Source organism: Spermophilus citellus, assembly GCF_964194105.1.
Source record: "Spermophilus citellus genome assembly, chromosome: 9".
NCBI lineage: Eukaryota > Metazoa > Chordata > Mammalia > Rodentia > Sciuridae > Spermophilus > Spermophilus citellus.
Genome location: NC_138191.1, coordinates 136773768 through 136797387, shown reverse-complemented (window position 1 = coordinate 136797387; position 23620 = coordinate 136773768). Strand labels below are relative to the sequence as shown.

The 23620-nt window shown below is 60.9% G+C and overlaps 1 protein-coding gene across 2 annotated transcripts in view; it reads left to right on the top strand.

Moving 5' to 3' along the window:
- The window catches only part of AJAP1 (adherens junctions associated protein 1), a 103123-nt gene that overhangs the window by 37132 nt on the left and 42371 nt on the right, over positions 1-23620 (top strand). For both annotated transcript variants that reach the window (XM_081309024.1, XM_081309023.1), the window contains exon 2: positions 11040-11833. In XM_081309024.1, coding sequence (XP_081165150.1) covers positions 11044-11833 — 790 coding nt within the window. In that variant the 5' untranslated portion in view covers positions 11040-11043. The remainder of the gene's footprint in view (positions 1-11039; positions 11834-23620) is intronic.

Genomic DNA, 23620 nt, shown 5'->3' with positions numbered 1-23620 from the left:
AATGGGCGTGGCTGCCCAGGTGGCTCCTCCCTGTCCTGCCCGTGGCGGCCAGGGCCTGCCTGACCTGTGCAGCTGCGAGGGGCCAGGCCCCAGCAGCACACCCGAGCTGGGGCCCTCAGGCAGGAGGCAGGGCCCTCAGGGTGCTGCCTCTCAGAACGTAGCGGAGGAGAAGAAACCGCTCCTGTCTGGAGGCTGAGGCTCATCCCAGGGGGGTCTGAGCGGCCCTGGGAGCAACTGGAAAAGCCTGGGGCCCGTCCCGGTGACCAGAGTGGATGGGCTCAGCCTGCGCCTGCCTTGCCAGGGGCAGCTCCTCAGGGCAGCATGTCAGTGGCCAGAGGAGAAGCAGGAGCCCGGGACCCACTGGGCCCTGTGGGCCCCTACTGCCCCAGTGTGGGGTGTCAGGCAGGCTGGGGGAGCAGACCCCGGGGACAGGCCAGCTCCCCGACAGCCGGGAAGCAGCAGGGCTTCCTTCCTTCCCATTCGGTCTCCTGGTGGGAACCCGACCTTCCAGCTGAGGATGAGGCGGAGCGGCCCACAGTGCATGGTTTGCCAAGATGGGCCCTGACCAGCCCTTCCAGCCGCTGCCCGCCACCGGTTCCCCATCCTGCTCAGTGGGTACAGGTGGGGCACCTCCGTGGGGCTGTGCTTTTCCTCAGTGGCTGCAAGGGTCCGAGGTGCGGTGCCCGAGGGCAGCAAGCACCCCCTGAGGGTGGGCTGCACTGTGTTGGGCGTTTAGGGCCCGACTCACCGTCCCCTCTGACACCACCAACTGGCAGGACCTGTGGGTTCTCAGCCCTCGGCTGCCCCAGCTGGACCGGCGGGCTCATTCCCCCGCATGGTGCTCAGTGTCACAGACCCAGAGGTCCTGAGTCCCTCCAGCGTCCCTCTGAGGTTTCAACCCCGTTTCCACCTGCTCCTGGCCCAGCCTGAGGTCTTAAAGCACAGACCTGCCTCCCCACCTGGGGGCCAGGCGCAGCGGCACCCAGAATGAAGCCCCCCTCCCTCCCTGCTTTTCCCACCATGGTCCCTGGGACACTGTGGAGGCCCCAGGAGCAGCTGGGGCAGGGCTGGCTGGAGAGCAGAGGAGAGAACTGAGGGTGCCCGGCCTTAGCTTTCCTGCTGTTGCCTCGGCCACTGTCCCTCCAGCACTGGGCACGCAGCTGCTCTGGGAACCACAGCCTCCTGTGGCCAGAGTCCAGAACCTCGCCTCCCTTCCTAACACGTGAAGCTGGGCCTCTGCAAGGGCTCTGCCAACGTCTGAGCACGGCCACACCCACCAGGTGCCAGGAGAGGCCAAGGGACACACCCCAGGCAAGTGGTCAGGGCACTCTCTGTGGCCAGGGCTGTCGGCTCAAACTCATCTGGCCCTGAGTGTCTCCCTGGAGCCTCTCCATCATGGTCCCCTGGCCAACACCCCGCCTCGGTCAGTACTGCCCCTTTCCTGTCTCCGCAGATCCCGAAGGCCCTGGCCAGCCGTGAGCTCTGAGGGACATTTCTCCCTGCAGCCTCCGTGGCTGGCTTCGTGGGGGCCTGGCAAGCAGATGCAGTTTCGTAAATACCAGCAGGACAATGGCCCCAAACCCAAAGTAGACATTTCCCGTGAAGATGTGGGGTTTGCGGCGGGTGCTTTGGAAGTCGCGGAAACCCTGACATCTACTCCGTCTCAGTCCCCTCTTCAGGGACAGAATCTCAGTGCTGAGCGACAAGGCTGTCCCCAGGGCCAGCCTCAGTGAGGCACAGAACGCTGTCCACTAGGAGGGCACCACCCCGGGACCCGAGGCCAGGAGGCGTCCTGCGTCCCTGCCAGAGGACTTCTGTGGCTAGCTGGGTCCTCCGGGCACCGCCCTCTTTCTGCATATTTTTGAGAGGCGTCCTTGCAGAGAGGCACGGCTACTATTTTGGTGTGTTTATTTTCTCTGCCGGGGGAGAGTAGCAGCCGCTTTTCCTGAGAGAACCTCAGGAGCCACTCCCGCGAGGCGCGGGCTCCGTGCCGGGCGAGGCTTCATCCGTCCTCGGGGTGTATTTTTGCTCCTCACCGTCTCTCCCTCCACCCTTGGTCCTGGGTTTGCTTTCTTGTAGTTAAATATGCATCCTTGCGGTGGCTCTTGGGTCTTTGCGTGATGGCTCAGAACCTTCCGCTGAGCGTCCTCCTGGCCAGACAGCCCTGGCCAGGGGATCCAGGCTCTGGGAGGGGCCGGGTCTCATGGTGCCCAGCTCTCCCCCAGTGCCCCCCAGGAGCCTCAGACACACTCATGTGGGCTCCCCCGGAGCTGCTGCGCCGGCCTTCCTGGGACAAGGGTTCTTCGTCTGCTGAATGGGGTCCCCGGGAAGCCCCAGCCCAGAACTCTGTGGGGTTGTGCAGAACCCACGTCGCCTCAGGAGGGCCCCGAGATTCCCGTTCCAAGCTGACTTCCCAGAGTGAAGTACCGATCAACAGAGACGGTCCAGCCCTGCCTGATCCAAGTCTGTCTGCTTAGGGTAAGATGGAGAAGGGACAGGGCCCAACCCTGGGATGGGCCAGCTTGTGCAGGGGCCAGTCCTGGACCTTTGTCCTCACTGCTGGGAGCCCAGGAGGCGTGGTCCAGGGTTCCTGGCGGGGAGGCCCAGGGGGAGCTGGGCAGCTGCCCCAAGAGCACAGACGCGAGAGGATGTAGGAGGTGCAGCAGGCCCGGAGACCCGCACGAGGAGCTGGTGGCCTGCCCGCTGACCGCCGTGGCATTCCGTAGGGGCCATGGTGGGGTCACCGTGGCGGGGGCTCAGCTAGACACAGAAGCCAGACTCCCGACTTGGGCCCCAGAACATTGCCACCCACTGTCCTGCCCACCCACAGCTTGTCACCACTTCACTCCTCCGGAATGCTTGCGGGCACGTTGCCCAGGCAACCAGAACGCCAGCGCGTTGCTATCCTTCCTCTCCTTCGAGCCCCTGCGAAGGCTGTGGAGCAGCCTCCGGCCCAGCACCCTGCAGGCTCCTGCTCCAGCACCCAGGAAAGGGAGGGGCTCCTCAGAAGGGTGGAGGAACCACAGGGTCCCGCGGGCTCTCTTATAAAGAGCCAGGCTGCATTGTCCCCAAGACACCCTGCCACCAGGGCACAGGCATTGAGGCTGCCTTTCAGTGGGGAAACGGAGGCACAGAGTGGTCAGAGGAGCACCCGAGCTCACACAGCTGGTAGTCTTCAGTGCCAAGATGCCAAGCCCCCACGCCATGTGGCTTTAGAGCTGGGTCATCTGTGGGCCTCCCTCCTCTTGAGGATGAGATGACCACTCTGGCTGGTCAGGCGTGAGAGGGACAGGAGACGTCCTGCAACAGATTCCGCAGCCTTGGCCCTGGGGACATTTGGAGTGGGAGAAGTCTCTGGGGTAGGGCTTTCTGCTCTGCAGGGGTTCCCTGCCCTCCTGGCTTGCACCACAGAATGCCACAGACCCCCGGACAGTGTCAGCGTGTCTGCAGACGTTTCCGCATGTGCTCTGGAGGGTCAGAGTCATTCCTAGGGGAGAACCAGCGGTGTGTCCACATGGTCTACGTAGCCACAGGACACCCTATGGCCTGCACGAGGCTATGGGGTAGTTTGCTGAGGCCTGCTGTGCCACAGGATGGGGGTGTCCCCTGGGTGCTGTGCACACCCTGGGGACCTCCCAGGTACCATGCCATCACGCAGACTGCCCAGGAGTGGTCTCCCACTTCTAGGTTATGGTTTTGGTCTCTCTTGTAGGTCCCTCGTCCTGCAGGTAGAGGTGCCTGGGATCTAGCTCCTGAGCACAGAGATCTTAGGGTTCCTGGGTCCTGGACTCCGGGCCCAGATCTGAAGCCACCATGCTGGGGTCCCAGCCAGGCCGTCATCTGTGGGTCTCACAGGGGCCTCATCTGGCTCTGAGGGTTTGGTCTGCAGCTGTTTCCAGGCTCGTGCTCGGCAGAATGTGGTGGCTTCACGTGCAGAACTAAGAGCCCCTGCCTGGCCCACAGCCCCCCGAGCGTGGTGTGGAGCCCTTGGCCGAGGCTCACAAGCCCCCTGGGAGCAGGGCCCCAGGGTAAGGGGCTCGTCTTGGAGCAGGCCGGATGGGACTGCTGTCCTTGTCCCTTTCAGCTGGAACATCCTGTGACTGCCAGGGGAGGTGACAAGCCACGGCAGCACACCCTCCCCGCAGGTGCTGGCTCAGCTGCTGGAGTCAGGGGAGGCCCGTGCTGCCTCAGTGTGTGCCCCATCCCTGCCCCATGACCCCTGGCTCTGAGCTACCTCTGGAGCAGGGGAAGTCCTGGGCCTTGACCTTGGAGCAGGACTGGGCCCAGCCATCACGGGGGTGGTGCTGAGATGACCCCAGGACTCGGGGTGAGGAGGGGGAAGAAGGCAGACCCACGGGAGGGGCCTCGGAAGGCCTCTTGCCACTCCGGAGCTTCCCATCTGCGGCCACCGTGTCACCCTGTGCCGGGAGTCACACATGGCGTGCGCGTCTGGCGTGTGGGGCTGCTGTGGCTCCCTCCTGGAAGGGAGGGATGTTTTCAATCCTGTTAAACGGGAGGCAGAGAGGCGCGGTGCTGACGGGACACTGGACTGACGTCAGGATGAATCAGGGAGGATCAGCCACGCGCTGCCTCCAGAGGAAAGTGCCTTCCCCTCTGAGCCAGCTGCAGGGCGGCGTCCCTGAGCAGGGCAGGGAGGTCACTGCCTGGGCCCCCGTGGGCGGCCACCTGCACCCTCCTGGACGGGCAGCCTGGGGGGCCCTCTGGCCCGGGGCAGCCGGAGCCTCTTGTGTGAAGGGGAAAGGAAGGTGCTGGGGAGATGGCATCCTGCTCTCGGGCACAGAAGTTCTGGGGACTGGGCACCTGGGCTCTGAGGAGAGGTGAGGGGTGGTGGGCCCTCTTCCCACCAATCACCGAGGCCTCGCTTCCCCTCAGGCACAGATTCTTGTCCTCGTGGAGCACACCTCTCTCAGAGGTCAGTGTGGAGGGAAGAGGCCGGGAGGACCCAGCTCCCCACCCAGACACTGGAGCTTGTTGGTTCATGCTGCTGGGGTCAGTCCATGGTGGACGGCCCTGTGGCAGGACATCATGGTGAGAGCATGGGGTGGAGCAGGACCACTCAGGTGGTGGCCGGGAAGGAAAAGAGAGAGAGGAAGAGACTGGGGTCCTGCAGTCCCCCTCAGGCACACCCCTCATGACCCAAAGACCTCCCACCAGGCCCCACCTCTTAAGGGTCCCACCCGCTCCCAGCAGCACCAAGCTGGGGCTCAGCTCTCCCGTGTGGGCCTCTGGGGTCATTCAGGTTCCAACCGTAGGAAGGCCAGCCTACCTTGAAGCTTCACTCTCCCAAAGCTTAGCACTGGGCATGGTGGCCACTGTTCCCTGGACCTCAGAAGTCACTTCTTCTCCAGCCCCTGGACTCCAACCTACACCCCTTTCTGTCTCGTCTTTGCAGAGAGCACAGTCCACTGCCATCTCCAGGAGAAGGGCTCGGCACGGGCCTCGCCCTCCCAGGCCTCCACCACTTCCCTGGCCAAGACTGGGTCAGTGAGGTGCCCTGGGGCTTGGGCTTCTCCTTGCTGACTCCCTAGGGACTTCCCCAGGCACAGGGACACTTGGGGAACTGGGGAGACTAAATAAGGGGAAAACTGTGCCCCTGGGCACCACCTACTGTGGGGACAGTTCCCCTCCTGCCCTCCTGCCTGGTCTGACTCTCAGTGGGGAATCACGAAGAGGCAGGAAGCCCCTGTGTGTACTCTGCCATTGGCCTGTCCCCAAGATGAGAGCCGGGGTGCTTTCCAGTGGTGCCCCGCAGAGGTGACCTCCATGTGGTGGTCCAGGTGGCCTCAACAGGAAGGGGCCTGTAGTGGGCAGATGCCCTGCATGGGAAGGGGTACGGAGGGTGCCTCCCCCGTGGCCACCTGCCAAGCCCATCACCCCAGGCTGATGTGGGAAAAGTGCTAGGTGAACCCCAGGAGGGCCAGGCAGGGAGCAGCTCCCCAGGACTCCACAGTCACCAAGATCCAACTGCAGAAAAGTCTGAGGAACTGTCATGGCTGAGAGCATCCCAAGGAGCCCCAGGACAGAAGGTGACGTGTCCAGGGTGGGGACCTGGGCCGGGCACAGGATGCGTGGTAGACTAGCAAGACCTGGGCAAGCTGTGTGGTTGAGCACGCGGCCAGCTGTCCTGATGTTGGCCCCTGAGCTGTGACAGGTACACAGGGACCCAGATGACCCCCAGTGGGACTGGGAGCTGAGTCCCAGGAACTCTCTGCACTCTTCTTATTTTTGTGTAAAAATTATTCTAAGATGAAAAAGTTTGTTTAGCAAGCTCGCTGAAGTGGGTGGGGGGCAGTCCGGATGCGTTGGGTACAGGGTCCTGGGGACTGGGTAGTAGGACCAGCAAGTTTCCCAGGTGAGTCCTGTGCACCAGGTGAGGGGTCCTCCTTGCCAGGTGTAGGGACTCCACAGAGGAAGACGGACTGACCAACACTTGTCTGTGCTGCGCACCGTGTCCTTGAGCGGGCCTCGGGTTGTTCCTGGCTCTGCCCTGAGAACTGTCGATCCCAGGCACTTGGTCTTCTTAGAAGGGAAGGAGAGCAGACACCTGTTGTAGTGTCCCCTGGGCAGGACCATAACACTGGGGGTGGCAGAGTGAAGCAGCAAGCCCAGGCTTGGCTGACTCCCCAACACATAGCTCTGACCTCACAGGGGCTCAGGGCCAGGGTGTGAAGAGTCAGGAGAGCGGGAATCCACAGAGAACTGGGTGGACCGGCCACCTGCTGCAGGGCTCTGAGGTCTCGTCCCACCTTGAAGATTCTGAGGTGGCCCCTGGCTGCACAATCCCAGGGCTCGCCCAGCTCGGGTCCTCCCTGCCCCGATGCCCCAGCATGAGAGGGACCAGCAGCCTCTAGAAGGCCCATGCTCGCCGCTAGCCACAGGTCTCCAGTAAGGTGCGACCCTGGGTAAAGAGCTGACCTTGTCTCCCTTAATTGACAGTGATTTTCTTCTGTGAGGAAAACATACGGAGGCAGCGAATTGAATCTCAGTTCTCTGGATCTTCTTAAACGATTCTTGGGAAAAGGAAATTTCAATAAAAAAGGAAGCAGGACTGTTGTACACTAGAAAATATGGGGATATGGGCAGCTCCCCCTGGGCCCGGGGTGCTTGCCGGTGTCATTCTTCATTTGAAAAGTGTCCATCAGAGGCTGCCAGGCGAGCCCACCCTGGCCGGGCCCTGCAGGGCATAGCCTGGTGCTGCCCTTGAGCAGGGAGGGGGTCCTGCTCCTTCCCGGAGTCCCAGGGAGCACTGCGGGAAGGAACCTGCAGGTCCAGGCTGCCCATGGTGGCCGTGTCTGAAGGTCAGGGAGGCCAGGCTGGCCTCCCTCTCACCTGCCGACCAGGGTCCAGGGTCGGCACGTGCCCACCTTGGCCCCTCAGCACCCCTGCACACACTCCTCCTCTGCCTGTTGCCTTTCTTGGTATTGAGTTTTGATGGATGTGTGTCATGTGGACCCTAGGAAGCAGTCAGGCCAGCGGTCTGAGGATGCTCTTAGGGCTACGAGCCACCGCATCGATCCCAGTGGCTCCCGTCCTCCCCACCCTCAGCCACAGCCTACTTCCTGTCTGGATTTGCCTGTTCTGAACGTTCTGCACGGAGCAACCAGCCGACGCGCAGCGATGTGGGTTCACCAAGGGCAGTATTTTCAGGGTCCATCCTTGTCCCTGGCCAAGTCTTCCTGCCCTATCCATGGCTGAAGAATGTTTTGTTGTACCTACTGTGCACTTGGATGGGCGCTTGGGCATTTTTCTCTCTGGGTCACTGAGGTGCTGCCTTGGGCCTCTGGGAGTGGAGCTGCTGGGCAGCGCTAACTCCGTTTCCAGGACTCACCCAGCTGCTTCCCGCCGCCCGCGTGCATTCCCACTGCTGTGACGGGCTCGCCCCCTGCAGCACTGACCACTGTCCACCTTCTGCTGGGTGCTCTCCTTGTGGGTGTGAGGCAGTGACATGTTCTTAAGGGATCTGTGGATGGTCCGGAGTTTGGGGAAGCTGACCCCACCTCTGCCTGCCTCTGGGGCCACTACAGAGGGCAGCCGTGCTGCAGGGCCTCCCTCCTGGGGTGTGGGGGTCCCCCACCTCTTGGTGCATGGCTGACAGCACCATGGTCCCTCCCTGGGTGAGCCCCTCCAAGCCTCCAAGATGGCTTCCTCATGAAGTGAGAGCAGCTGGGGGCGTCCAGCCCTGCGCAGGTCAGAGAGCATCCTGGGCTTCAGCCTGGTTCAGAGCTGGCTGGGGGCCACAGGGAAGTGGCACAGGGCTGCTCAGGGTCCTTGGAGGGCTGCTCTCCAGACCAAGAAATTCCTGATAGCACTCAGGGCCAGGCTGGGCCCGGGGCCAAGCAGAGTCCGGGGCCTTTGGCCCCTGTACAGGGCCCCTGGTGCCTCTGCACAGGCCACGCCATCAGCCTGGGCCTTCCTGGGGGAGCAGGTCCCTGCAGGGCTTCCTGGATGCCGGGGAGGGGGGAGGCTGGGTCCTGACTCGCCCACCAGCCCTCTATTTTCCCTCTGAACAAATGTGTCACTTTAAAAAGAAGAAGCTGGACTTGGGGAGAAGCGAATCCACCTCCCCTGCCACGTGGCCATGGCTGGTTTTCTGCATAACAGCTGGGTGTCTAGGAAATGAGGGGTTTCTATGGTAACCAATTACAGCCCGTGATTGGTGAAAAATCACAGAAATATCCTGTGTGTGAAGTTATGCCGGGGAGGCAGGCCCAGGCTTAGGTGCTGTGGTTTTAATTTCCTGGGGCGATATTTCTCCAAGCCTGGATGGCGGCAGGTGTGCCCTTACTTGCTCTTAGTGCAGCTTGCTGGGTAGGGCCTGGGGGCCTGGGGGCCTGGGGCCTGGTAAGACCTCATGAGTCCTAGTGGGACCTGGGAGGAGGGTCTCATGGCTTCCTGTGGGGCCTGATGGGTCCTGGAGGCGCCTGGAGGGGCCCGGTGGGGCCTGGTGGGGCCCAGCACCTACTCCAAGCAGAATCTCATTCCCCTGGGGCCAGACTCCCACCCAGCTGCACGGCAGGGGAGAAAGCTGTGTTTTCAACCATCTCCCACCCTCGCTCGGTCACCAGCAGCCCCAGAGGAGCTGCCTTTAGCACGTGCGGGGGCTTTCACACTGACCTAGATGTCCCCGTGCAGTGATGAGGGCCCTGGTCCCCGCACCAAGCTCGGCTGCTTGTGCAGGGAAATTGCACAACACAGCAACCCAGGGCGGAGGCATGAGCATAATGAACACTTCCTAATTTCTGGAGCAAAGCACTTTGATTCTGATTAAAAAACTAGGGCCTTATTATTTGGGGATTAGCCCTTTTTGATAATTAATGCTCATTAATGTGAGGTTCTTTCTGGGGACCAGCTCATTCCCAAGTGCCAGGAGGCCTCAGCCCCGGAGGGTTGTGCACACACTGGGACCCAGTTACAGTTGCACACACTGACACACTCCCAGACACGCCTTGCACACTCACTGACATGCAGGCACACAAGGCAGTCCCACACGTGGGCACGTGCAGGTGCACATGGACAGATGCAGGGGCACACGGGGCACAGCAGCGCACTCCCATCTCACACGGACACACAGGCACGGTGTGCGTGAGGCTGACTCACATCTGAAACACACAGCCACACGTATCTTCACACCCACACATGCTGACACACACACACGGCACACAGTCTCTTTCTCGCGACAGGCACACACAGGATTGTCGAAGTCACACCCAGCACACACACTGACACACGCATGCACACGCTGTTGCACACTGGTGTGTGTGTGCACACTCGACAGGGTGCTCACACTCACCCCCATCCCATCCTTTTTAAAGTCACATGACACCTATAAGGAAAAGTGGCCTGCGTGTCCCGGAGGCTCCGCCGCCCTGCCCACCCCCACCACAGCAGCGTGGAGTTTTGGGATTCATTTTAACTTTCAGACCTGAGGTTGTGACAAGAGCTGAGTTTGAATGGCACCTGTAATCAGTCCTCAGTTATCCGTGCCGTGGGAGAGGGCACGTGGGCCCACGTCCCCCAGCTGCCACGTGGTTCTGTGCTGTGCTCTGGATGTTCCCGTGACGCTCCAGCGTCCACCTTCCTGGAGATGGCTCCAGGCCTGGGCTCTCTGGGGAGTGTTCCACGGGCTGTGGACACCACGCTTCCCTGGGGCTCCAGCCTCCCCAGCTCGGCCTCCCCCAGGCTCTGCAGGGCTTGGCCTTTCTCCAGCTCCTGGGGCTGAGGAGGTGGACAGAGGGCTTCAAGGCCACCTGCACCCGGGACAAACAGGGGTGGGAATGTCAGCAGGACCACACTTCGGCATCAGTAAGCCCCCAGCTTATCTGGAGCAGGTCTCAGGTCCCTCTGACCTCGGCAGAGGCCCAGCCTGGGCGGCTGGCGTCCAGGGAGGAAGGCCCTGGCAGCTCTAAGACAGTCACATTCACCTCAGGGGCCAGGGCAGGGGCCAGAGCAGGGGCCAGGGGCCTTGCAGAGTGCATGCAGGTGGTGCTCAGGGGCCACCGACTGTTTGCTCCTTGCCTGGCATCTGCCTGGCTGAGTGTCCCCGAGTCAGACCTCGTCCCACCCAGGCCTTGGGAGAGCCGATGGCCAAGGGCAGTGAGCCTCTTGTGCTTCCTAGAGGAGAGCACCTGGGTCTGGAGTCCGGTCGGAGGCTGGCCAGTCCTGTGGTTCCAAGTCTGTGTCCTCTTGGTGCCTCCTGTTATTGTGGGCAAAAGGAGGGGGACGGGCAGGTCATCAGGTCATCACATCGGGGATGATGGGGGTCCACTGGTCTTGGTCCTCCCCCATAAGATGGGCCCTGTGGTTGTCAGCTGGCTGGTGCAGCTCCTGGGGACCTAGAGGCATTGTCTTCTCAAGGTGGAGAGGGAGAGGCTCCAGTGACCTTCAGAGGGAGGGGTTTGCCCTTGAGGCTGAGCTCCTCCTGCAAGAAAAGATTGGCCTTGTCCTGATGGAGGATGACGATCTGGCCCCGCCAGAGCCCTGCCAGCCCTGCTGACCACTCTCCTCTCTCTCCTTGGTAGCTCCATGTCCATCCGCTGGCCAGGCCGCTCCCTTGGAAGCCATGCTTGGATCCTGATAGCCATGCTGCAGCTTGCTGTGGATTTCCCGTCCTGTGAGTCCCTGGGCCCAGGCCCCGAGTTCCGGCTCCTGCCACGACCACCGCAGAGGCCCCCGCGGCTGTGGAGCCTGAGGAGTGGACAGCCGTCTCGGCTCCCTGCCCCTGTGTGGAGCCCTCGGGCGCCCCGGGCGGAGCGGGCCCATGGGCAGATGCCCCGTGCTAGGAGAGCCCACAGGCCCAGAGACCAGGTGGCCTCTCTCGTGCCCAGAGGGGGGCTCGCCAAGCCCCCAGCTGCTGCCAAATCCAGCCCGTCCCTCACTTCCTCCTCCTCGTCCTCATCCTCCGCGGTGGCCGGAGGGGCCCCCGAGCACCAGAGTCTCCTGCGGCGGGGGAAGAGGCACGTGCAGGACACTGGTCTCAGTAGCTTCGACTTCAGGGGCAGCAGGCCCACGACAGAGACAGAGTTCATCGCCTGGGGGCCCACGGGGGACGAGGAGGCCCCGGAGGCCAACACTTTCCCGGGCGTGTATGGCCCCACCACGGTCCCCATCTTACAAACACGGAAGACAACTGTGGCCACCACCACCATCTCTGCCACCACGGCCACCTCCATCACGCTGCAGACCAAGGGGGTCACTGCCTCCTCGGATCCCCGGAGAAGGATCCCCGCTGGGGCTAGCACAACGGAGCCTTCCCCCAGGCCCAGCAACAACGGGAAAGACAGCAAGCCCCCCCGGATTCTGGGGGAGACCTCAGGTAGGCGGCCACCACGGAGCTTTGGGTCTGTCTGGGGGCTGGGGCGTGTGCGGCTTGGGAGGGAGGGACCCTGAGGTGTGCAGGGCGGTTCACGGGGGCCAGACTGAAAAGGAAGAGGCCAGGGGTCAGGCGTAGGACCACAGGGAGAGATGGCGTCCCGTGTCGGGGACGCCCGGGCAGTCAGCAGGACTGGGGAAGCAGGTGGACGTGAAAAGGGGGCCTCCCTCCTTCCCATCCACCTGAGAGTGGACGCGGACACTGGTGCTGCTGGAGCAAGGCCTGGGCGGAGTCCTGAGAAACCTCCAAGGCTCGAGCGAGGCCCCGCCAGGGGAGCTGGTCCAGGACCAGGAGCGGCCTTGTCAGCAGCCAGGCCAGGCCGTAGGAAGAGCCCAGCGCTGGCAACTGAAGCTCTGCGGACAGGCGGGGGGTGGAGGCTTCCGGGGGACGGCTGGGTGCCTGTCCCTGCCCCAGCAGCTGGTGCCCCGACTCCTTGGCCTCTGACGACAGGCTGTGGCCCAGTGGCACCCGGAGTCCAGCAGCAGCAGCCCCCCCACTCCCCGCAGCAGCTGTGGGAGGCGTCGGCCGTGGGGGGAAGGGCTCCCTCCACACACAGGTCTGGGCGCCACCAACCCCGCCTGGGGCTCCTCGGGATCCAGGGACAGGAGAAATGCTGCGGAGAGCTCCCCCCCATGTGGAGGGGCCGAGTCCCTGGGACGGGTCCTGCGAGGTTCCCTGACCTTGGCCAGGCAGGCAGCCGGCAGCCGTGGACAGGTTTTTGTGGGGTGGCCGGTGTTGGCCCTTCAGCTCACCATTTTCCTCCTCCCTTCACTGGATAAGACTGTGTGTGCTTTGTGTTACCCCTGGACAGCAGCTTGTCCAGGGAGCCGGAGCCCCATGCCAGGCCAAGGCCAGGAGCCGGCAGCTCCCTGGAGGGCCCGGGGGCCGCCTCAGCCACCCCAGCATGGTGCCCGTCGCTCTGGTCAGGGGCTCTGAGAGTCTGACTTCAGTAGACGCAGGAGGTGCCCCCCCGCCCCCCCCCCCCCGTCACCTCCTCTGAAGACCCACTTGCTGTGTAGCCGTGGCAGAGGAATCAGGTTCCGTTTACCCCTAATTACATCCGTTATTACTAAAGTTAACACCCAGCACGGCATCACAGGGCTCAGCAAACCAGTCCACAGTCCACTGGCTGCTGCTAATCCAGCGACAGATGCTTATCTCGGGAAAGATTTATGCCTCTTCATAATATAATCTGGTGCTAGATTAATTTGTTTAGCAAAGCAAATTTAAAAGGGGGAAAATGTGTGTGTTTGCTTCTAATGTAGAGAAATGTTGATTCTGGAAAACGCTGCTGGCCGGCAGAGAAGGGAACGGGCCCCCATCAGCGGCTGAGCAGCTTCACCAAGTCAAGGTGAAGGGAAGAGGGTGAAGAGGAAAGGCTGAGATGATCTCCTAACTGGGCTCATCACAGTCCAGCTGGTCCTACCTAATTGAATTAGACCCCAGCTGGAGTAATTCAAGTTAGACCCTGGGAAGGACTGGCTGATGACTCTGAAGTGAGCTATTTTCTTGGGCTCCTGAGGGCCGGCAGTGTAATCTCCTTCTCTGTATGAGCTTCTGAGTGGGAGGGTGGCAGGAAAGACCCCTGCAGACCCCTTCAGACCCCTCCTGCCTCAGCAGTCATCAGGGTTGGCCTGGCCCCATGCTGGGTGGAGCTGGCCGCTGCTCACACTTCTTGGGACCTGCGCAGCAGGTACCTGTGGGCTCCCGGGCTGCGCTCTGGGGAGCTGCATGGCCCCTGCTTGGTGGCTGCAGCATCTGGGGGGAGTCTGGGCTCCACAGCATTTCACTCTGTGGCCCTGGGCAGGGTCTCGATGTCCTTGTCCTCACCATCAAACCCAGAGCCTGCAAGGTTCTCCTCTGGACAGTGGCTGCGAGGATTCAGCAGGTCACTGCTGAGCGTGGAAGGTGGCCCCCGGTGCCCAGGATGGCCCCACATGTCAGCTGCTTTCACGCAGCCAAGAGGCTCGGAGGACAGTGCCGCAGCTGTCAAAGGCAGAACCGGTCACCAGGGATTGAGAGTCTTGTCACCTAGTCACACCCAGCCTTGCCACTGCTCCTGGGGACACCTTGAACCCAGGCTTTGGCCTAGGACATGACCCTAGCACCCCCAAGATGGCCCACTGTCCAGGACAGGTCTCTGGGATCAGGGCTGGGGATCCCTGGGGTCTACTCCTGCTTCTGTGGAGAGACATAGAGGGACGGGCAGGTCCCACTGCTGCTGCCTGGGGACAGATGGGGGGAGGGTGATCTAGGGCACTGTGAAATCCCGCAGAACCAAGGCTCCAAGGAATAGCCGCTACGGTTGTCGGAAAGCCCCTCCCTCAGGAATCACCCTGCAGGTGAAATAACTGGGACATTTCTCTGAATTTTAGGATAATGGTTAAGCCCCTCACTGCCCGGCTTCAGAGTCCTCATATTAGCTGTGTGACCTGGGCAACCTGCTTGTCTGCTCTGTGCCTCAGTTGGACAGTAGCATTGACCATCTCCTAACATTGTCATCAAAGGTTAAAGGAGACAGTGCACGTCATGTTCTGACCTTCTGGCGCACGGGGGCTGCTCAATAAGTGTTGGCTGCTGTTAATATGAGCAGAAGGATGGTGATGGTGGTGGTGATGGTGATGTTGGTGATGATGGCAATGATGGTGACCACAGTGATGATGATGGTGGTGATGGTGGTGGTGATGGTGGTGGTGATGGTTATGATAATGGCGGTGATGGTGGTAGTGATAGTGATGTTGATGGTGGTGGTGTTAGTAGTGGTGTTGATAGTGGTGGTGATGATAATACTATCATACTAGTAATTATGATGATAGTGGTAGTGATGGTGATGATGCTGCTGGTGGTGGTGGTGGTGGTGGTGGTGATGGTGGCACTGATGGTGATGATGATGGTGGTGGTGTTGGTAGTGGTGCTCGTGGTGGTGATGATAATGATATAATTCTAGAAATTACAATGATGGTGGTAGTGATGGTGGTGATGATGGTGGTGGTGATGGTGGTGATGGTGGTGGTGATGGTGGTGGTGGTGGTGGTGGTGGTGGTGAGAGTGGTGGTGAGTGTGGTGTTGATGATGGTGGTGATGGTGGTAGTGATGGTGGTGACGTTGGTGGTGATGGTGGTGGTGATGGTGGTGGTGATGGTGGTGATGGTGGTAGTGATGGTGGTATGGTGGTGGTGATGGTGGTGATGTTGGTGGTGATGGTGGTGGTGAGGGTGGTGAGGGTGGTGGTGAGGGTGGTGGTGAGGGTGGTGGTGAGGGTGATGTTGATGATGGTGGTGATGGTGGTAGTGATGTAGGTGATGGTGGTGGTGATGGAGGTGATGGTGGTGGTAATGGTGGTGATGGTGGTGGTGATGGTGGTGATGGTGGTGGTGATGGTGGTGATGGTGGTGATGGTGGTGGTGTTGATAGTGATGGTGATAATGATGATGGTGATGGTGGTGGTGGTGGTGGTGAGGGTGGTGATGATGGTGATGGTGGTAATGGTGGTAGTGATGGTGGTGGTGGTGGTGGTGAGGGTGGTGGTGATGATGATGGTGATGGTGGTGGTGGTGGTGGTGAGGGTGGTGGTGATGATGATGGTGATGGTGGTGGTGGTGGTGGTGAGGGTGGTGATGATGGTGATGTTGGTGGTGATGGTGGTAATGGTGGTAGTGATGGTGGTGGTGGTGGTGGTGAGGGTGATGTTGATGATGGTGGTGATGGTGGTAGTGATGGAGGTGATGATGGTGGTGATGGAGGTGATGGTGGTGGTAATGGTGGAGATGGTGGTGGTGATGGTGGTGATGGTGGTGGTGGTGTTGATAGTGATGGTGATAATGATGATGGTGATGGTGGTGGTGGTGGTGGTGAGGGTGGTGATGATGGTGATGTTGGTGGTGATGGTGGTAATGGTGGTAGTGATGGTGGTGGTGGTGGTGGTGGTGGTGGTGAGGGTGGTGGTGATGATGGTGGTGATGGTGGTGGTGAGGGTGGTGGTGATGTTGGTGGTGATGGTGGTGATGGTGATAATGATGGTGGTGATGGTGGTGATGGTGATAATGATGATGGTGATGGTGGTGGTGGTGAGGGTGGTGGTGATGATGGTGGTGATGGTGGTGGTGAGGGTGGTGGTGATGGTAACGATGATGTCAGTTGCTATTAATGTGCTGATCTGCTGCCACCAGCTTTGACAGATCATTTCACGGGTCCCAAGGCCTGTCCCTGACCTTGGTGCTTTCTGCAGAGATACAGCTAGAGCTCTAGCTGGGAGCTGCTTGGGATGGAAAATCACCTGGCGTGGATTCGCAGAGGCACGCAGCTCAGCCTCTTTCAAGTGCTGGCAGAGGATGGACGTCAGATGGGTCAGAAGTTCGCCTGAGGCTCTATCAGGAGGCCCCCAGTGTGACTCGTCTGCCTGTGTCAGCCTCTTGCCTGTCATGTGCTGAGTTTGGAGTCACAGTGTCTTGTAGGAGACAGCCAGAGGGTAGTTCCTTGAGTGTTGGCCTTAAAGCTCATGGCAAGTGTGTGTGTGTCAAGGCGCCTGGTTCTGGTTACTGGACAGGCCACGGCAAGGAAGCCTGGCCCCGGCCTGTGCTTAGCAAGGACAGTGCTCAGGAAGGATCTCGGACTCTGCCTGCTGGCACCTGCCCTGGGACTCCCTGGCCTGCTCAGGTGAATCTAGACTTCCCCAGCTGAGCAAGCTTGGGTCTCTCCGGAGGTGCACCACCCACGAGGGGCCATGCAGCCCTGTAGGTCCCCAGCATCATTCAAGGCTTGTCTCCATTTAATCAGTCATGTGTCCGTGACATCCAGCAGCTCAAGGTTGCAGCGGCTCAGATGTCCTGGAGCCCTGCCTGGTAATTTTTACATTGCAATTCACTCATGCGTTTTCCCAAGGCCAGTTGGAAAGTTGCTTTGTCCGTGTCACTAGGGGGCCTTCAGTGTCCTTTAGGCATGTAAGCAGGGATGCTGGCATTACTTCCTCTGCACCTTGAGGGCCAGCTGACCTGAGCAGCGGTGGGGGGCCGGCCAACCCTGGGAGCGAGTCCTGTGACAGTGAAATACCTCCTAAATGCCAGAGTCGGAGTGGAAGGGAATCCGCGCAGAGGCAGCAGGGAGACGCGAGCTCCTTCCCCTTCCGCGGAAAGCTGTGGTGGCAGCTTAAATGCTGAACCCCTTTTAATTAAGTTGCTGGGTGTTTGCTACCAGGAAAGTGAATCTCTCCTTAATTTAAAGATATTTGAAGCAAATGACTCATGAACTTCAAAAGTTTTGAGTAGCTTAATTGGGATAAGAACATCACAGAACAAATGAGCGGCTGGAGGTCCTGCAGCACCCTGAACTTCGCAGACACCGAGGCCGGTCTTTAGAGTCTTAATTGGGACTGTCTCAGTGGCAGGGGTGGCCTGGCACATACTGAGAGCCACGGTTCTGGCTGGTGACCGAGGACACACTGAGCACAATCTCAGGTGGAGACGGGTGCCAGCCGCCAGCCGTTGGGGCTGTGTGGCCCTTAGGGAACTCCCTGTGCTTCTGCTGAGCGGAGCCGGTTCACACCAAGTGGACGCGTGAAGTCCGCCCTGACTCTGCCCGGGGACTCCACTTCCTTTCATTCCCATTCCCCACGTGCCGCTCTGGCTTAGTGCAGTTAGTGCCTCTTAAGCGTCTTTGATCCCTCAGGGCCTCGTCCTCCTTCGCAGAGTGGCAGAGACAGGGCCAGTTCTTCAGGGCCTGGGAAGGCCACTCTCCAGTGCTCCTTTCCCTTGCCAGGTTCTCAAATGCTGCTGCTGCCTTGGGTATGTGGCAGGGAGGGGCCTCTGTGACACCCCCTCTAGGCTCTGGTCTCCTCTAAGGGACTGTGGGGTCACTGGCCCAGCAGGTGGGGAGGAGCCGTGCCAGTGCTCCTGTGGAACGTGTCTTCCCTTGCCTTGTGTGTGGGACACGCAGTGCCGGAAGGATGACAGAGCCGTCTGACGTTCTGTGGATTGAATTTATGATTTCGTCTGCGTGCAGGGGAACAATCCCGAGCGCTGAGATTGAATATTAGACAGAACACCATTTTTAGAATTTTTATTTGACTATGTTAAAAGGACCAGTTTTAGAATTTCTGGCTTCTTGATCAATTATGCAATGAACCGCCAACTTTATACTTAGTCGGTGCTAAAGTGCCCGCCCGGGTAGGAGGGCGAGCTGCTGGGGGCATGGGGCCTCTCCATCTCTTCAAGGGGTTTAGACGCTTATTTGGCCAAGCAAGATAGATGAGGATGCATCCCTACCGAGAGAGCCGACGGGCAAGGACAGTGCGGGAAATGTCACGAAGCCAGTCTCATCAATTGTCCAATTTTTCTGGCAGCGGTAGTCAGAGGAAGAAGAGTCTGCTGTGGGTGGCAGGGGCCAGACCAGGCCTCCAGGGACCAAGTTCTGATGGAAGGGGTGGGTGGCCCAGGGAGAGACGCTGTGTAGAGGTGGCAGGCAGGTGGACAGAGTGGGCAGAGCCTCCACAAGCCTGGATCCTGCGAGGAGCTGACTTGGGCTTCAGCCCTGGAACCCAGTGTCCTGGCCCCAGAGGCTGGAGAAGACCACCTGGAAGCCCCTTTCCCAGCCCTGACTGTTGTAAGGCTGGGTGGCCCCTGGATGCCATCTGTGGACAGCTAGGGCAGTGGCCTGCACAGGCCCCTCCTCATTCTCTTCTCATTACAAGGTGAATGCCAGGGGGCAGGGTGACCCTCCCAGGGTGGCCCTCCCAGTGTGGCCCTCCTGATGTCCAGGGCAGGCCGTCCTGGGGGCCTGACAGTGAGCTCAGTGGTTGGCAGGAAATGCTCTGGACTGGACTTTAGAGCTGCCATTTGGGGTGATGAGTAATCTTTCCTGAGGGGTCAACCCTGTCCCAAGCCCCCAGGAGTGGCCTGCCTAGTGATGTGCAGTTGGAAAGGGGCCAACGGCCATTCTCCTGCAGAAGACGCACCACCCTCACCTTGCAGCAGGTGAGCTCCTGGTGAGGCTGGAGGCCTCCCCGCCAGCTGCAGCCATCCAGGTCCAAGACTCCACCAAAGTCACATCAGACACTCGGGTGGTGGACTGAGGTGCCCTGGGCAGGTGCGAGGCCTCTGCTCTGGACGTGGGTCAGTGAGTCTCTGCCCTGCAGCCTGCTGCAAGGCTGTGAGGATCAGCATAACAGAGGGGAAGCTTTTCTTTCCAGAAGTTTCTCTCTGCAGGGGGAAGCTGCAGTTTTCCTGGGGACAGAGGCTCAGACTTGGCCATGGAGATCCTGCTGGGGGGACGCCTGGTGCAGGTGAGAGCGCCTGCCTGGCCCACTGCACCCCCAGGCTCCCCACCATGGCTGGCTGTCCTTGGCTGTGCTGTGACCTCGTGGGGCCTCGGCCTCCTGGACTGCACGGTTGGGAGGCGGTTTCTCTCATGGGTTGTTCTGAGCCTGGATCAGGTCGACTGTGGGAAGGACTGATACCATCGTGAGCATCAGGAGATGCTAACAGAGTCAAAGGCCCAAGGTCACCTGCAGCCACCTGGCCTGGACTGCATTGGGGAGATGGTGCCTGAGCAGGGGATGTGCCACTAGGTTTCTGTGTCCTTCATACCCTCGGGGAGTCACCCTAGGTGAATGGCTACCCACTGCTTAGGACTGTTCTGCCCCCATCACAACCCTCTCTTCTGTGGCATCCAAGCTGCCCAGGAAACCATCAAGGGCCTGCCCACGGCTGCCCCCATGCGCAGTTTCCGTGAGAACCGGGCCCTGTGGTCTGTTCATCTGTCCTGGGTACGGCAGCACACAGAGTCCTTGTCCTATTCAATGCATTGATCATGTGACAGCCACGTGTGTCCCCTCAGTTCTGAACACCCAGCCTCCCGAGAGTCTCTAGTCTAGTCCTAAGCTCCAGAGGCAGCCTGCCACCCAGGACCAGCCTCAGCCTGTGGTCTGGCCCACATCCTGGACTTTGAAGGCCCAGCCTCCCTCTGTGTCCCAGTGCCCTGGGCTGCCTTCCAAGGCACCCTGGTGGCAGAGGTTGAAACAGTACCGATTCCTCTGCACAGCTCCAGGGCAGAAGCCTGAAATCCAGGTGCCACAGGGCTGTGCTCCCTCGAGGGCTCTGGGGAGGGTCCTTCCTCCTCCACCAGCTCCTGGTGGCCCCAGGCAGCCCTTGGCTTGTGGCTGCATCTCTTCCATGGTCTCGGCTCTGATTCCCGTGACCCTGGTCCCCATGTCTCAGGGTCGGCCCCGTGTAAGGACACCTGCCATTGGGTTTTAGGGAACCCCTGGAAAATAGATGACATTGTCTTGACATTCTTATCTTAATCACGCCCGTGAAGACTCTTTGTCTAGGAGAGTCATGCACAGGGTCCAGGTGTTAGGGGTGGACATTCTGTGTTTAGGGGCCCTGCTGAGCCCTCTACAGCAGCTCTGGCTGGGGTGGGGAGTGTGGGGGTTTCTCCTGCAGAGCCCCCCACTCACCCTGATGCAATCTGGGCTTTGCTGGAGAGGAAGGCAGCTCCAGGGAGATCACAGTCCAGGGCAGAGCTGCCCACAGGCCAGGGAGCCCTGGAGACAGCAGGGCCTGGCTTGCTGTCGTCACAAACAGGACCAAAGTGCTCCACTCCCGTGGCCTCGTCCTCTGGGCCTGTCCTTCATGTAGTGCGGTTCCCTTACTCTGTCGGAGCCTCTGCCCAGCAGCCGGAGGACCCTCACCCTGTCCCGGCCTCCTCTGATGCACAACCAGGACTGGCCTTGCTCCTGGCGACACTCTGGCTGCCCGGGAGGTGACCTCGACAGCCCCACACTCTGCCTTCTGAAGCCCAGGCCTAGGAATCCACGTTCCACCGCCCCATCGGACCTGGGTGGACATTTAGGATGGGTGGACCCCAGACCCAGGGTTGGCTTAGACGAGAGCAGGGCATAAGCACCCCCAATCCTGGTTGGTGTTGGGTGTCAGACCTTGGCCGGCTCAGGCAGCTTCAGGCCCCGGAGGGCGGACACACCAGGGCCACTCAGGCCTCCCAGGCCTGCTTTTGGATGGGACACCGTCCCCCGCCAGCTTTCAAGGGCAAGGCCAAGGGCAGTGCTGCTTGCTTGCTGTCTCACTGGGGGCCTGGACCGTCCAGTCCCTCCTGGGGATCACCAGGGAATAGAGGCCTCCCTGGCCTTGTCCACTGCAGGGGCAGGCACTCCCCCTGTCCCGCTGTTGCCGGGAGCTTCATGGGGTGGACACAGGAGGTGAGCTGAGACTGGGGCAGAGACTGGGGCAGGGACGGGTCCAGAAGTCTCACACTCCCAAGAAGTCCTGCAGAAGTCCTTCACGCCCCATGTCCCTGTCCCCGGGCCTGTGTCATTCCATGGGCAGTGACCCCGAGTCCTCTGCTCCTCCTTGGTGAAGTGCTGGCCCACCCCCCTAGCTCCACCCACTTCCCTTGAGGCCCCCACCTCTGGGCCCCCAGGAATTGGTCTCCATCATCTGGAACTTGCTGGAACGTCTCATACACTGGCTCAGCTGTGTGGCCCGGCTGCCCCCGCCCCGGATCCCCTGGGTGCATGGTACTTTCCAAGGGTGTCCCCTCATGCGGGGTCTCCTGGAGGGGCAGCCACAAACCTCCACCCCAGTACCTGCAACTCCTCAGGCCCCGACTCCTGCACTACGCCTGGGCCACAGCCAGCTCCCACCTGCAAGTTCTGGGCTGAGGCACCGCTGCCACGAGGGGTTCCCAAGTGCCACAATGCCTGGGGTCTAGACCTGAGGTGACAGGAAGAGGAAATGAAGGGGAGAGCTCTGGTAACAGGTTCTGTGCTTATAGAAGGCTCCGTGGGCAGGATGCAGGCGGGCACTGCTCCCCAGGACCCTGCCCTCCTGCTCTGGGCACAGTGCAGGGCTGGGTGTGCTTGGGGCCCAGGCCTGCCATCCACTCCTGCCCTGTCCTCCAGGTGATCAGTGACACTGTGCCACCCCTTGGGCTTAAGGAGGCAGAGAAGGCCGGGGCCCACAACTCAGCCCTGGCTCGCCGTCCCAGGCCTCGGGGGGATTCTGACCCAACCTGGGAGGACTTGTGTGCCCGTGGGGCCCTAGGAACCCAGGTGGCAGGATGTCCTGACCAGCAAGGAGGAGGAAGGTTGCCTTCTGGGCAAGGCTGGGCTGTCCAGGGGGGACTGCTGTGATGAGCAGCAGGTGGGAGGCCACTTCATACTGGTCCCTGGAAGGCCTCAGATCCTGGGTAGAGTCCACTGTCCCCTCCCATTCCTCGCCAGACACACGGGGCCTGTCAGGTCCCTGGATGGGCAATGTGCTGCCAGTCCATGGTGCCCTGTGCCTGGCCCGTGGCCATGTGAGAAATCTCAACAAGAAGACATCTAGGCCACAGGCTTTCTCTCTGTGGGACACCAACCTCCCTCCAGAGTGTCACGAAGCTCGGAACGGGCTAGTGCTCTCTGCCGGTCCCCTGCGAGTTCGTAGCTGACCCTGGGTTCGATCCGGGTCAGCCCCAGCTGCGTTGAGGCGCAGTCCCCATGGGCTCGCCCTGCACGTGCCGATTCCAGGTTAAACTTTTGTGTTAGGACAGAAGGATCTGGGATGAGTCTGGACAAGGTGGACGAGCTCTCCTAGTGCTGGACTCCTGGAGCAGCCGTGGGGACATGCACGTCCCAGCTGGGGTGCTGTGTGCCGAGGGCCGGCAGGCGCCTCCTCGCGGGCAGAGCCCAGTGTGTCCAGCTTGTCTGGCGGCAGGACCCTGAGTGAGGGTGTGCTGGATGGTGTCCCACCGCTGGCCTTTAGGAAGCCTTGCAGCGTCTCTGGGTCCGAGGAAGGCTTTGGTGGACATGGCCGTCAGCACACCCAGCCAGTCCCCAGCGGGCCTCAGGGCGTCCACATCAGGGCTTCCTCAGATGCCGTCACAGCGGCTTAGCAAGTGGTGGCCCTCTGCTGGCTTTTGTAAAGGAAGTCTTCTTGGACACATGGTGCCTCTGGGGCTTCAGTGACAGAGGTGCGGAGTCACATCGCAGACCCGACAGCCGCCATGAGAAGAGGAGGCCCCGTGGGAGAGAGCTCTGTCCCCTGGGGTAGCCTCACACGCACCCTACCCCAGGTAGGGAGGCGGGGCGAGGCTGGTCCCCAGAGGCTGCGTGGGACAGGAAGTGCGGGGGGTGGGGGTAGGCAGAGCGTGGAGGGGCCAGGGGAGATGCCTAGAGGCTGGGGCTGGGGCCCGGGAGCAGGCCGGGCAGTAAAGGGCTGCCAAGTGCCAGCCACCAGCCCTTTCTGCCTTCCTGATCGCTGAGCCTGGCGGGCCTGGCCCAGTCCTGAGTTGTGTACCCCCAAGAGCTACCCTGGGGTTGGCCTGGGGAACAGCGTTGAGCACAGGAGAGACCAGGGCCCCGTCACAGAGCTTCCCATCGTGGGCAGACAGTCGCTGTGTCGCTGTAGCCTGGTCCCAGCCATCCTCCCAGAATCCTAACGAGTCTCAGAGAGGGGCGTGGTCCTGGGGGTGGGTCCCTGGGGGTGGGACCTGGCTGAGGAAGAGGCAGGCTAACAGGGAGGAGGGGCCAGGACTTGCCAAGAAGCCCTGTCCATTCTGTGGCAGCCACGGCGTCCCAGGGAGAAGCCAGGCCTCGGAGGTCTCTACCTGGGGGCAGGGCCTCGCCCTGGGCCACCAGCCGTTTCCTGGGTGCTGAGCCCTCCAAGCAGAGGTCTCTGGGACCGTTGGCGGTTGGCAAGGTGCTCCAGAGTGGTGGCTTCAACATCAGAAATTTAT